At 40.9% G+C, this 15,051-nt stretch overlaps 1 protein-coding gene across 6 annotated transcripts in view; it reads left to right on the top strand.

The window, feature by feature from the left end:
- Nucleotides 1-15,051, top strand: part of AKAP6 (A-kinase anchoring protein 6) — a 503,026-nt gene that overhangs the window by 217,275 nt on the left and 270,700 nt on the right. For all 6 annotated transcript variants that reach the window (XM_034648359.1, XM_019798936.2, XM_019798937.2 and 3 more), the window contains 2 exons: nt 3,422-3,673; nt 12,949-14,700. In XM_034648359.1, coding sequence (XP_034504250.1) covers nt 3,422-3,673; nt 12,949-14,700 — 2,004 coding nt within the window. The remainder of the gene's footprint in view (nt 1-3,421; nt 3,674-12,948; nt 14,701-15,051) is intronic.

Raw genomic sequence — 15,051 nt, forward strand, 5'->3', positions numbered from 1 at the left:
ACACACACACACACGCACACAAAACATACACGTATATCTGCAGTTCTTCTGCTACACTTTGTGTGTGCATATAATTTTGTTGAACCAGATACCTGGTAGCAGAGTAGAGGGCATAAAAATAATTAAATAATTAAATAAATGAATAGACCCCAGAAGGTTGCACCATGCCATGCATTATTTAGTTTCAGAATTTCAACAGAGACTGCACGTGCACATTGCCAAAATACTCAATAGAGGGAGGTCAGCTCTTGGGGGGGAAAGTGTTTCTTTCTCCTCAGGGCCCATTTGCTTCTGTAGGAACAGGGCCAATTCATATTTCACAGATATGTAAGGAGGAGGGTATGAAAACCTTAACAGGCACCATTGATGCTTTGGTGCCCCTTTGGATGGTTGCCTGGCCATCTTGACCCATGACCTGGCTCTGACTAAGTTCCTACATTCATCATGGAGGAGCCAAATTATGTTTAGAAAGAGTGATAGCATGTAGTTTTCATGGTGCCAAGACTATATATAACATATTAAATGGGAGGGTGGGAATGGTGTGGTTGAGAAATGCCTATTTGAGTATTCAGAGCAGGTGGCATTAAAGTTACCCAAACCTTTTCTTCCCCTAGGTATCTAATGTATTCTGCATCTGCAGGCTCATAGTGGGACCCAGGAGACAGATACTAACAAATCCAAATTATGAAATCAAGAGCGTGAGGAAGTGGAGAATACTAACAAGGGAGTGGTTGAAGTGATTATTATAGAGGCTGTGCTAGGAGGGGGGTGGAGGGGCTGGTGGCTGGGCTGGGTTTGAGGAGCACCTGTAGTGGGAGAATGGGAGTGAAAAGGTCAGACAAAGAGAGGTTGGTGGCATAGGGGACTTTCTGATATTGTTCCTCAGGTGGAGTGATGACAAGGTCCAAAGTAGGGCTCTGGCAGAGAGGTGTCCCAGTAGAATAGGAATGAAGGTCTTAAGGGTTGTGGGGTAAAGGACATTAGAGGCTAGGATATTGGTTGGTTCATCAGTATGAATATTGAAGTTACCTAAGATAATGATCTGCTCAGTATGGAGAGGACCAAGCCACTGCAGTCTTCAGTGTGGAGGAGTGAAAGAGAAGAATATATGTAGCGATAATGAAGAAGGAAGATGAGAAGGCTTAGCAGTCAGCAGACACCTAGTGAAAACAAAGGGTGTTAGTATGAGGGCAAAATAAAAATGATCAGAAAGTGGTAAAGAATCACTGAAGCTTGTCCTTCTCCTATCAGCCCTCCCCCTCTCCATCTCTCAGATGAGGGCTGGGAGAATGAACAGCCTTCACCCACTGGGAGGGCAGTGGGGGAAGCCGGAACCTTGGACAGAGTCAGGTTTGGGGAAGAGCAGGAGATAGATGTACTGTTCTGTGAAAAAGTTAAGTAGAGTGTTTGTTTGTTTGTTTGTTTTACAATGGAATGGAAATATTAGCCAGGAAAAGTACGAAGAATTTGGAAGAGATCAACAGTGGGAGGAAGAGAGTTTCCTAAGGTAACACAGTACTACATAGAAATGTAGTACTAATCCTAAGAGGGAAAAGGGTATAGGACATTTGCTTTGGGATGGTGATCTAGGTATCAGGAATAAGAGGCGTAGGGGATATATGTGCCGAAGGGCAGCAGAGACTGGCTAATCTAGCTGTGAGTGGTTCCCATGTACTGGTTAATAAGGTAATGTGATTTTTGCTCCAAATCTCTTTTGGAGCCCATGTGCTCATGGGCCACATTTGTAAGAACTTTAGGACTCCAGCATCTGTTTAAAATTTAATCTATTTCAAATTATTATCACCAATTATGTAACTATCACGAATTAGTTCTTGAATTTTAAGAAATAATATTAGAACATTTATTGGAATTGTACAATAATTATTACTAAAAATTCAGCACAACTTTCCATCATGCTTCAATAGATTTTTTTGCCTACTATTACACAGTAAATACAGATTCCATTTTAATTTTTCTTCAGAAACAAGTAATTGAATTATATGAAATTGAAAGTTTGTGTTTCCAGCACAGAATCACTGTTTGGATACTTGTGATAGGACTCAGACCTCAAATGTTATCCTAAAATTTTAGCCTTAACAAAAATCATAAATAGAAGCCCCATTTTAAAAAAATCACTGAAGCATAACTAAAAATGAATCACTGAGTACTTTTAGCTGACATGTTCATCCTTTTGATGCTTAATGGACTCAAATTGCTCAAGTAAATATTACCATTGATGCTACCCATTTCATGCTAGGACCTCTGATGGCGCAATGGGAGTTTGGGAAATTGTAAGGACAAGTGACATATCAGACACCAAATCTGCCTACCTAATAGTATGTGTGGAGGAGATTGAAACTTTGATTTAGTAATGTTTTTGTTTAAAATGTCCAGGTCTTAAAAACAAAACTGTATTTTTGTCTTTCTTTGTCCTTGGGGTTTTTCTGGCTTGCTTTCTTAAGAGTAATTCTGTCAGACCTATAAATATAGAGAACAAATTGAGGGCTCCCAAAGGGAAGGGGGGAGGGAGAATGGGTCAAATGGGGGATGGGGAGTGGGAGATACAGACTTCCAGTTATGGAATGAATAAGTATCACAGGGTTAAAGGCATAGCTTAGGGAACATAGTCATTGATATTTTAATAGCGCTGTATGGTGACAGATGGTAGCTACACTTGCGGTGAGCATAGCATAACATTTAGAGAAGTTGAATCACTATGTTGTGTGCCTGAAACTAATGTAACATTGTATGTCACCTATACTTAGATAAAAGAATGATTCTGATTACAAAGTGTGAGTTGAAATTTAGATATTCCTTATGAATTTAAATATTAAAATCTGTTATTGTGGAAATTTAGATATTCCTTATGAATTTAAATATTAAAATCTGTTATTGTGACAGTTGTCCCTTACACCAAGGACCCCATGGCTCATTGAGAATGGTTGGGAGTTCCTGTGAAGCACACATTCTGTCCCATCTTTCTTCCTGCTCCGTGTCTGGATGATGCCTCTGTCCTGAAATAATGTGTGCTCAGAGGGGCTCCCCACTAGCCCAGAAAACAGCTGTTGGCTCCCTTGCCAGGATCCCCAACAAACAGCAAATAAAGAGAATAGTGGGTGGAATTGTGAGGTGACCTCTTACCTTGGCTAAACTTTCAAACTGAAATAATTAAATTGGAAAGAATAGTGCGTTTTTGTGGTTTAGAAAAAGATTGATTTACCTGCATGCATTGGCGGGCCCGTGCCCAGGAATCCGGGCTGCCCCTATTCATCTGATCTAAAACAAAGGCAAGTCACCCAGCATGTGGTTTACTTGACCTGTGGGCCCTGACAGTTGGTGTCAAGTGAAGGAGTGACTTTTCCCCCTGGTCCCTGGAATAAGGCTAAATAGTCTTCATGTATTTTGCTTTTCCTTACTGCAGGACATTTGTGAAGATATTTCGGATCATGTGGAGCAAATCCATGCCCTCCTCGAAACAGAGTTCTCCCTGAAGCTGCTGTCCTACTCCGTCAACGTGATTGTGGACATCCACGCCGTGCAGCTCCTCTGGCACCAGCTCCGCGTGTCCGTGCTGGTTCTGCGGGAGCGAATTCTGCAGGGCCTGCAGGACGCCAATGGCAACTACACCAGGCAGACAGACATTCTGCAAGCTTTCTCCGAAGAGACAAATGAGGTGGGTATTTGAAGCCAAGTAGTATGTTATCGAGTGTGACCACTGGAGAATGTTTTCAGTTCAGAGATGTGGCATAGGAATTCTTTGTAGGTAAATAATCAGGTCCTGAGTTGGGCTTTGAATCTAGGTATAATGACCAGAGGCTAGGGCACTTCTGATGTGAATGAAACTTTAGACCAGACTTAATTCACACCTGATAGTTTGCACATACCACCCATAGTGGCTTCTTCCCCATTCAGTGATTTGGTAAATATTTATTGAGCACTTACTATGGCTAGGCACTAGGTGCTAAGAATACAAGAGTGACCAAATGTGGTCTTTGCCTTCAAGGAATCTAGTACCCAATAAAGACAAAAGGACAGACATTAAGGGCAGATTGTGATAAATCCACATGATGCCACTGGAAGACAGAGAAGGGGCACCTAATTCAGACAGGAAAGCTGTTCCAGAAGTGAGTCCAACCTGGGATCTGAAGGAGAAGCAGGATTAGACTGGGTAACAGAGGTTCTAGCCAGAAAGAGTGGCATCATCAAAGATCCAGAAGTAAGAGAATGACAGGCTCAGAGAGCCTAGACAACACTGGAGCAGAAAGTTCAAGGCACCAGGATTTGAAATAATAGGTGAGCAGAGGTCAGATTATGAAGATGAAAAGTCATATTAGAAGAATTGGACTTTATTTTAGGGACAACAGGAGAGTTTGGGGGAATTGACATGATTAAGTTCATGCTTTGAAAAAATCATTCTGGATACAGTGAGTCAAATGAGCTTCAGAATTTACACAACCAATGTATTTGGATTTTTTGTACTCATATTAAGAGTAGTTTAAAGAGTTCGTTGTTGTCACTTTTGATGGACGGCTTAAGAATGAGCGCTGTGGGGGGTGCCTGGGTGGCTCAGTCGATTAAGCATCTGACTCTTGATTTCAGCTCAGGTCATGATCTTGGGGTCGTGAGACTGAGCCTCATATCGGGCTCCACACTCAGCATGGAGTCCGCTCGTCCCTCTCCCTCTCACCCTGTACCTCCCTCCCACCCCTGCTTGCACTCTCTCTCTCAAATAAATAAATAAATAAATAAATAAACAAACAAAATCTTAAAAGAAAAAGAATGAACACGGTAAATTTGAATCCAAATGAACTCTCCTCATCCCACATAAAATTGACATATATAGGAGCAAAGCATTGTGCTAATAACTAAGCAAGAGCTGTGTGTATGTGTATGTGTGTGTGTATGTGTGTGTAGATAGCTAGATAGCTATGGTATATAGAATCATAGAGTGTGTGTGTGTGTGTGTGTGTGTGTGTGTGTATAGTCCCTTGGCTCTGGACATCCGCATTAGTGCCCTACCCTTGGTTTTGTGGAAAATAGATATTGTAGAAGTTTATAAAACACTTATATAGGGGCGCCTGGGTGGCACAGCGGATAAGCTTCTGCCTTCGGCTCAGGGCGTGATTCTGGCGTTATGGGATCGAGCCCCACATCAGGCTCCTCGGCTGGGAGCCTGCTTCTTCCTCTCCCACTCCCCCTGCTTGTGTTCCCTCTCTTGCTGGCTGTCTCTATCTCTGTCAAATAAATAAATAAAATCTTTAAAAAAAAACCACTTATATAAATGCATAAGATTAAAAGGCCTTATAATGAGTGTCGCATATTAATGTTTCAGTGGCTCCAACGTTTTCAACAACACAAAACAAATGTGTGCCTATTCTCATAAATGATTTATACTTGTTGATTATTGTTTTCATAATAATGATGCTCTTGCCATAGCGAATTCCCCGCAGGCCCTGGGAGTTTATGAGAATCAAAATCTACTGGCCTCACTTCTAGCTTTATGTTCTTTGTTTTCATTCAGCTGTTCCTGTTATCGTGGCAGTGAGGGAAGTGATACAGACTTTGGTAGAGTCCTCTTTTTAATCATAGAATGCATACATGGGTGTGTGTGCTGCCCAGATGCCATCCCTCCTGGGATCCTTAGAGGGTCCTTGACTGGGATTCTTGTGGTCCTGGGAGACTACAAAGAATCCTGGAGTATCCAGCTCTGCCCTAAATGTGGTATTCATGAGGTGTATGCCATTGAGCTAGAGATGAGAACTGGGAAGGATTGATCTCAATTCTGAAGAGCTTCTTCTTTAGCTATCTACCTGCCATCCCCAATCTGTACATATTTTGTTGCTCCTATTGTTCCTCCTTATGTGTCCTGCTGGCTCTGCCCAACATCCAGTATTGATCAGTCATCGATCTGCTCACTTTCTACCCCTAGAGGGGGGTAAAATCAGTTCATTTTACATTTTTATTCATTAAATAAACATTTACTGATCATCAACTCTGTTGTAGAGCAGGAGATAGAGCAGTTGTTCTAGGGCTTATTGTTATCATAGTTGTTTTGTGGAATACCTTCATCATGCACTGATTTGAACTTGTGTCATTCAAGAGATGGTAGGTAATGATGAAAAGTCATTGAGGCTAAGTAATTGTCCCTGGCCACTGCTTTATGTTTCTAGTTTATATTAAGTAGTGTCCATAATGGTTCTCACAATGTGAGCTCAACAGTTATTTACAGATTTGATTGGAAACAATTTAGTGCATTGTCATATTTGAAATTCAAGAATATGTTGTGTGAGGCATAAAAGAACAGTGGATTCTTAGCTGTCTTCTTTGTGGATGTTTTTCTGTGAATTGAAGCACTGTTTCCATTACCAACCTTCCTAAAGCTATGGAAACCTACTTGTTTGTGCCTCTAGTGTGACTCCATGGAACATTTTAAAGACTAAAGTTTTATTTGTTTCTGCCAGCGAGCATACTGGGATTGTGGAAAACAGGAAGGGAATTGGGATAAAATTCTAAGCTTTATCAGAACAAATTCAGCTGTGAAATATTTGTAGAATGAAGAGGGAAATGGCATTAAACAGGCTGATAAACTGAAATACTCGATGTCCTTCCACTGAAAGTGAATTCATTTTCTCTTTTTGTAAGCTAGTTGAGTTTCTGAGCCACATTAAAGAATAAGTTGGAAAGTTGAGAAAGTGGCAAGTTCTCTCTATCTTTGCAAAAACAAAATACATAAACTTCATTCTTTTATTTAAATATGACGCATCCTATTTTGTAAGCAAATTAGCAAATGTTTTGCTAAAACAAAACCAACCAACTAAACAAATAAAAAATAGGGCAAAGCTCAACATTGTGTAAAAAGTGTGTTGTACTGAAATTTTTTATATTTCAGATACTTTGATAAGCACTTTATATTTATTGCTTCATTTACTAAGGAGGGTAAGAGCTATTAAAAATAGTCCCATTTTATAGATGGAAAAACTGAATCTGAGAGTGGTTAAGTGACTACCTAAGGACATAAATCTAGACATAATTAAATAGAACAAATAAAACCAGCTCTCTGTTGTAAAAATAGTAATTTTTTCCTCCTTCTCTCCTCCGTCCGTCCCTCCCTTCCTTCCTGCTTTCCTTTCTATCTCCCCTAAATATTTATTGATTTCCTACTATATATATAAGGCACTAGGCATTCAAAGATGAATAACACATGTCAGGAATCACCTTCATATTCTTGTTAGATCCTCAAACAGTTCTAGGAGGTAGGCAGGAAAGGTGCTGTTTTTCTTATTTCACAGATGATACTATTATATCTATCTTACAGGTAATAGGACTGAGGTTGAGAGAGGTAAAATCACAGAGGTAGTGATAACTGTTAACAATATGAGCACAATAGCCAACAGTGATTAAGAATTTACCATATGCCAGATGGTGTGGTAAGTAAGCCCTTTACCTCCACGATACTTGCCCTGTCTGTGGGAATGCATTTGTCCTTCCGGAGCACGTACCCAAAGCACTTTATGTGTTCTTCTGTTAGCCCTTGTCATAGGTCCATTTGTATCGTGACAGAATACGTGCTAGATTTGAACTGCATGAGTGTTGGTACCAGATTAGAATCATCTCTGTCTCCCCGGCACCTTATTTGTATCACTGTATATCAAAATCTGATGAGCTGAATTGAATTAAATAATGCAGATAATCACTGCTTTAGGGATAGAAGGGGGAGATACAATCGGTGGACTAGGATTAATCTTGGAAATTAATCATTTGACTCATAATTTTAGCCTGTAGAAAATGGAGATTCTTAAAAATAGTTAGTATAGTATAAATAAAACATATTAAAATATTTTTGTGTATTTTCCCCTTGCCTATAAGAGAGTAAACTTTGCTTTGGTTTCCATTTCCCTATCATTACTTGCTCCTCTCAGTCTACTGCTGCTCTCCAGAACACGTTCAGAACCATAGAATCCCAGCATGGTAGGCCTAAAGGGAATCTGATCAAGAATCTTGGGGCACCTGGGTGTCTCAGTCATTAAGCGTCTGCCTTCAGCTCAGGGTGTGATCCCAGGGTCCTGGGATCAAGCCCCACATCAGGCTCCTCTGCTGGGAGCCTGCTTCTTCCTCTCCCACTCCCCCTGCTTGTGTTCCCCTCTCTCACTGGCTGTCTCTCTCTCTGTCAAATAAATAAATAAATAAAATCTTAAAAAAAAAAAAGAATCTAGTTCATGTGTTCTAAAGACTCGGGGGGCTGCGGCATTCTCATAAGAGGTCTGTGAATGTATATGCTAGTAATTGAAATGTAACGAACACCATGTAGTGAGATTAGGGGAGGAAGGGTCGGGGGCATACAACATTTTTTACTGTACCCATGATTAAAAGAGTAAAATTCTATTTCCAGCTCTCTTCTCAGTAAGAACACTAAGTCAGTGTACAAAACTGACCTTCAAGTAACAGTGAACACTGATAGAACTTTGGGGCATTTTAATAGGGAGATCTTCAAGTCTCTAAATTATGAATATTATCTCCTATTCATTGGTAGCAAAATGTAGTGTTAAAAAAAGAAAGATCTGAGAAGACATTTGAAACTAGAGCTTCAGTTAACTTAATTATGGGTGAGGAACAAAGCAAAAATTTTGTTTCAAGTTGGGGGGGAAGTGTCCTTGATGTCTCAGAGAAGATTGAAGCCAGCCATAAAGTGAATAAATTACCATCTCCATAAAACATAAGCTTCATCTAAGAAACTGCTTCATAACATACTAAATCAAAGTATATTTGAGTTGAGACATTGCTGGGCAGCCATGACACAGCTAATGGCACTACACAATTAAATGTGATATTTCTGAAGTAAAAAAAAGGACTGTAAAAACAATGTGCACTCTTACTCACCTCTCTACCCACCTGAGACTATTACATGCATTAGAAAACTCTCTGGGGCAGTGGTCCAGAACAAAGCAATGAGGCTAAGAATATTAGTATTACTAAGGAATATTTTAAGAAATGAAACTCATTATTCATCTGCTCTGAGATACTTCACGGAACTTTCTTTTTAAAAAATTGCCTCTGCATGGTAAAAATCTAGAAAAAGTACTTTTGAAGAATGCTCTTAACAAACTGCATTAAAAACAATGCATGGGTAGATGCTTATCATTTGGTCTTTAAGATATAAAATGGATGCACTGTTTTGTTTTTCAGGGAGGGATTTTTTCCACATTAAAAATGCAGTCTTATTAAAAATAGCTACCCCTGAGTGACAGTCAGCCATGCACAGAAATAGTTGGCCTGGTTGGGAACAGGATGGAAGAGGGTTCCCTTTGGGGCACCAAGTGTTTTTGAGTATGGTATTTTCTTTTCCAGAGGACTGGCTAGGGAAGGGATCTTCAGGGGAAGACTTAGGAAAACACAGTCATACCCTATTATCTGGGATGTAGTCTCATATACCATATATTCATCTAATATCTTTTATTGAGTACCTGTTATATTGCACAGTATCCCTGATATGAGGGGTCCTTGACTGTCACAGTGGACACCAGATACTTTCCCAGGGCTATAGAAACAGGTGACTGACACTTGTAGGGATCTGATTTTTGCCTGAACTCTCAAATTTCTTTTTCTGTACCCATCATAGAAACACTTTTACTTAATACCTCTTTCTCCTCACTTCAGTAGCTGCAGTGCTGTACTTTTATGATAAAAATGATAGAAAATAATGCAAATTTCAACTAGTTAGTATTTAAATACCAGCTTATGGGATAGCTTGGGAACTTAACCATCATTTATAATACTAATTTTGTAAAGGAATAAGTTCTGAGTACTGAACGACCAAATTTAAGAATTTACATAAATACAGCCTGCTTTTAAATAAGAATTTCCATATTACTCTCTTAAAAATTGCAAAAAGTGTGACTTTTGTTTGGCTGGCTCATTCCTTGGTGGTTTTGGCTTCTGACTTTGTCATTTAATGGCTTGGTCCGGGTATGAAGCATGAAAGCCACACAATTCCATTTAGATAATTTTTATTGAGATTGGCAGTTAAATAGTGGTTTCTCATTTTTTTTGCAGTGTAATTTAGCATAGGGATGCCTCTCATTTTGATGAAACTTGCCCCGTCAGTATACTTGATTAGTAAAAGTAATAATATAATAAGTAATGAGTGAACATTCATTGAATACCTATTCATGTGCCAGACTTCTGTCTTACATATATTATCTCCTTTAAGACTCACAACAGCACTTGACATGGCTTATCATTTGCATTTTGCAAATGAAGAAAATGAGGTTTAGTGACATCAGGCTACTGGCTCATGGTCACATGGCTAATTAGTGGTAGAGCCAGAATTTGAGTCTGAAACTTGGGCTTTTAATCACTAGAGTCAACTAAAACTACGTAATCAGAGGAAGAAATTACACGAAGGCATAGAGTCACATTCCAAAACATCCTCATTCATCCATTCATTCATTTATTCAACAGATACATCTGTGATTGCTTACTCTATGCACATCACCGTGCTAAATGTTGCAAGTGTTCTGGTGAGTCAGCCATTTTCTATGTGATTTATACTCCTGTGGTACTTATAAACCAATGGGAGAAACAAATGAATCAAATAATCACAATAGTATTTATTTACAGATTGAGGTAAATGCTTAAATGGAAAACAGCATAATTTTATGAGAGCTTATAAGGAAAAAATTCTGACTTAGGTGGGAGTTAGGAATCTTGAAGAAGTGAAGCTTGCTCTGAGGTCTGAGGGGTGTAAGAGTAAACTAGTTAAGGGATGTTGTAAGTGGGAAGCTTTCCTGAGAGAGGGAAATAGCATGTGCAAAAGCTCTGAGGCAGAAGGAACTCGGTATGTTCAAAAACTGTAAGGAGAACACTGTGGCTGGGTGCAGCCAGGGAGGGGAGAGTGGCTTGAGAGAGGCCTCTACATGTCTGTTCTTGGAAGGGGTTGGGTTTTTAACCCAGCAGCAAGAAGCTAATACAGGACTTTAAAATCATGTTTGCAATTTGTAAAGGGGCAGAGGGAGAAGGAGAGAAAGAGAATCCCAAGCAGACTCCCCGCTGAGCGTGGAGCCCAACACAGGGCTCGATCTTACCACCCTGAGATCATGAAACTGAGTTGAAACTAAGAGTTGGATGCTTAACCAACTGTGCCACCCAGGCGCTCCAAGGTTACTCTTTACAGTGTGGCAATGTGGAGAACAAACTGGAGGAGGGGGTTTGTCTGTTTAAAATAATATCCAGTGAATCAGAGAAAATTATTATGCAGAGGTCAATGTGTGGACTCTGAGTCAGAAAGCCTCCATTCAAGGCCAGTTCGGCCCCTAGATGCGAGGCCATATGCAGTTATGTACCTTCTTTTGGCTTAGGCTCCTGTTATATAAAATAGGGACAATAGTACAGACCCCAGAAGAAAGTTATTGTGAGGATTAAATGAAAAAGTAGTAGTAGTAATTAACCATCCCCATTTATACTTTGGGAAACTGAGGTTTAGAAAAGTGAAGTGAGGTTTATTATTATTATTATTATTAATCTGAATATTGTGGAATACCACTGAAGGGAGTAGGAGATAAAGGCAAGGTAATGGTGTGAAGGGAGAGAAAATTTCCAAAAGCAAAATGAACAAATGAACAAAAACCCAGTGTGAGGTCCCAGAGTGGCCAGATCTTGGGATAACCTGGTGGAAAGGACACAGGGTTCAGCAGCCATGTGACTTCTGGCTTCAATTTGCTCACACACTTCCTTCTCCAGTACAAGAGAGATCCGGGGATATAACGACCCTTCACTTTTCAGTTTCCTTCCATTATCTCCTAAAGGGCTAGATCAGATCAGGTTGTCCTTAGCTGGTAGACATAAAAGGATTCCAGGGCCCTTCTGTCTTAAGCAAATCGTCAATCAAAAATCTCCCCATTTGTTGTGTGAGATTAGAAACCTCATTAGTGATGAGGGATGCCTGGGAGGCTCAGTTGGTTAAGCAGCCAACTCTTGATTTTGGCTCAGGTCATGATCTCAGAGTCCTGGGATTGAGCCCTGTGTTGGGCTCCATGCTCAGCAGGGAGTCAGCTTGAGGGTTCTCTCTCTCCCTCTGCCCCCTTCTCTCAAATAAATTAATAAATCTTAAAAAAAGAAACTGCATTAGTGATGAGACAAAACCCTTCATCCCATAATCAAAGATTAAAAATACTACCTGTAAAGCTATTTTTTAGCACAGGGGGCTTCAAATCAAACTGGACTCTCTTGATTTATAAATAACAAGGGGGGGAGGCAATTGGTACATAACATACCAAATGGGAGTGGGGGAGAAAACTGCATGCAGAGAGAGGGGACAGGGACTAAGATGGCACATTTTGATACTCATTACTTTCCTCCAGGATTTCCTGTGTTTATCTTCAAAAGGGTGGGTACAAACAGAAGCTGGTCCTGAACTGTATGCAAATTCAGAGTTCACCTTCCTGTGATTTGTGAATATATAGTTAACATGACACACTTAGTATAATTAATTATACCACTTAAATGTATTTATTGAGCATCTTCTATAAGCTAGCCACTGTGGTAGGTCTTGGAGTGATAGCAATATGCAAAGCAGATCTTCATGGAGATTTTACTCTTCTATTACTTTGTTCCCAGAATTTTATTACTTAAGGCATCATATAAGAAATGCTTACTAAATGAACTGCAGGCTACTTTAAAATGGAATGTTAAGGCAAGAATGGATATTCTTGGCTCAAACTTGACCGTTTCTATCAAGCCTCTATTCTCCAGATTAAAGAAAAAAATCCTAAAATATTTAAGAATATAAAGCAATATAATTGATTAATATGTTTTTCTGTATGTTAAACCAGAAGCAATTGAGACTGCTGCATTTTTGACCTTTACAGTGGCCTCTGCTGAGATTTCATTTGAATAGCAGTTGAACGTAATCGATGCTGCATTTACTGAGACTGTTGCCCTTGTCTGTTTCAGGGCCGGCTTGATTCTCTAACAGAAGTGGACGACTCAGGACAGTTAACTATCAAATGCTCTCAAAATTACTTGTCTCTGGATTGTGGTATTACTGCTTTCGAACTGTCTGACTATAGTCCAAGTGAGGATTTGCTTGGTGGCCTAGGTGACATGACCTCTAGCCAGGTCAAAACCAAACCCTTTGACTCTTGGAGCTACAGTGAGATGGAAAAAGAGTTCCCTGAGCTCATCCGAAGTGTTGGATTACTCACGGTGGCAACTGACCCCGTCCCTTCCAACTGCAGCGAAGCAGTTAGTGAGGAGGCATCTCAGGTATCTCTTTCAGCAGATGACAAAGGTGGATGTGAAGAAAACAGTGCTTTGACAGTCGAGGAGCCACCGGGGTCATCTTCAGGGGAAGCTCTGACAGATGCTGATCAACCCCCTCCTGAGACTGTGAAGCAAGAATCCAGTTCCTCCTCCCAACTTGGGACAAAGAACCAACAGCCTCTGCCTTGTGAAAATGCAACTCCCAAGCGATCCATTCGAGATTGCTTTAATTACAATGAGGACTCTCCCACACAGCCCACGTTGCCCAAAAGAGGGCTTTTCCTTAAAGAGGAAACTTTTAAGAGTAATCTGAAAAGCACTGATGGAAAGAAGCAGATGGCTGATCTCAAGCCTGAGATGAGCAGAAGCACCCCTTCTCTGGTGGATCCTCCCGACAGATCCAAGCTTTGTCTGGCGTTACAGTCTTCCTACCCCAACAGCCCTTCTGCTGCCAGCCAGTCGTATGAGTGTTTGCACAAGGTGGGGGAGGGGAATCTTGAAAACACCGTCAAAAGTCACATCAAGGAAATATCCTCCAGTCTGGGAAGGCTCAGTGACTGCCATAAAGAGAAACCTCGACCTAAAAAGCCACACAAGGCCCCAGGAGAGGGGCCTCTGTGCCCAACGCCTAAACGGGGAGTGGGTTCAGGCAAGCCAGCTGAAAGCATGAGGAGCTCAGTAGTGCCGAATGGAATTCCTTCAGGTACTCCCAAGGCCATAGAGGGGCCAGAAACAGATTCCGTTTCCACATCTTCCCTTGAGCCATGTAATCAGAGGAGTCAGGATGCCAAACTGCCAGTACAGTCAGAAACATCCAGCTCACCACCTTTTACTCAAAGTAGCGAATCCTCTGTTGGCTCAGACAGCATCGTGTCTCCAGTACCCCTTCTTTCAAAAAACAAAAGCAAAAAAAGTTACTCCTCCTCCCCAAGTCACGTCACCAGGAATGGTCAGGTGGTAGAGGCCTGGTATGGCTCCGATGAATACCTAGCCCTGCCCTCTCATCTGAAGCAGACTGAGGTCTTAGCGTTGAAGTTGGAGAACCTGACAAAGCTTCTGCCTCAGAAACCCAGAGGAGAAACCATCCAAAATATTGATGACTGGGAACTGTCTGAAATGAACTCAGATTCTGAGATCTATCCAACATACCATGTCAAGAAGAAGCATATGAGGCTAGGCAGAGTGTCTCCGAGCTCGTCCAGTGACATAGCCTCTTCCCTGGGGGAGAGCATGGAGTCTGGGCCCCTGAGTGACATTCTTTCTGATGAGGAGTTGTGTATGCCTCTCTCTGGGATGAAAAAATACATCCATGAGAAGTCAGAGAGAGCTTCATCCTCTGAGAAAAATGAGAGCCATTCTGCCACAAAATCTGCTTTAATTCAGAAACTGATGCAAGATATTCAACACCAAGACAACTATGAAGCCATATGGGAGAAAATAGAGGTAAGGTGGTCTTCTTAACTTGCGAGATTTCTTACTTGATCTTTGGAAGTGATGCTGGGAAAAGGTCAATCTCCTTCCCCATCCTCATTATAAAAAGTGTTGCCATGTTTGATAAGCCTGATTCTTCAAAGAAGAAAAGAAAAGGCACAATGATCACTGAGTTGTGGCAGAGTATGCACCATTAGGAACTACCCTTGTCAGTGCGTTAGCTTGATGTGTCCCTGCTTGGTGTAGGAATCTCTGTTGATATTGCTCACACCTAACATGGCTCCTGATGAATGGTGGGCCCCTTTGAGTGGAATACAAAATACGGTAGAACAGTAGCCGTGCACACACCAGTACTTCAGGGAT

Source organism: Ailuropoda melanoleuca, chromosome 20 (genome assembly GCF_002007445.2).
Source record: "Ailuropoda melanoleuca isolate Jingjing chromosome 20, ASM200744v2, whole genome shotgun sequence".
In the NCBI taxonomy this organism is placed as follows: domain Eukaryota; kingdom Metazoa; phylum Chordata; class Mammalia; order Carnivora; family Ursidae; genus Ailuropoda; species Ailuropoda melanoleuca.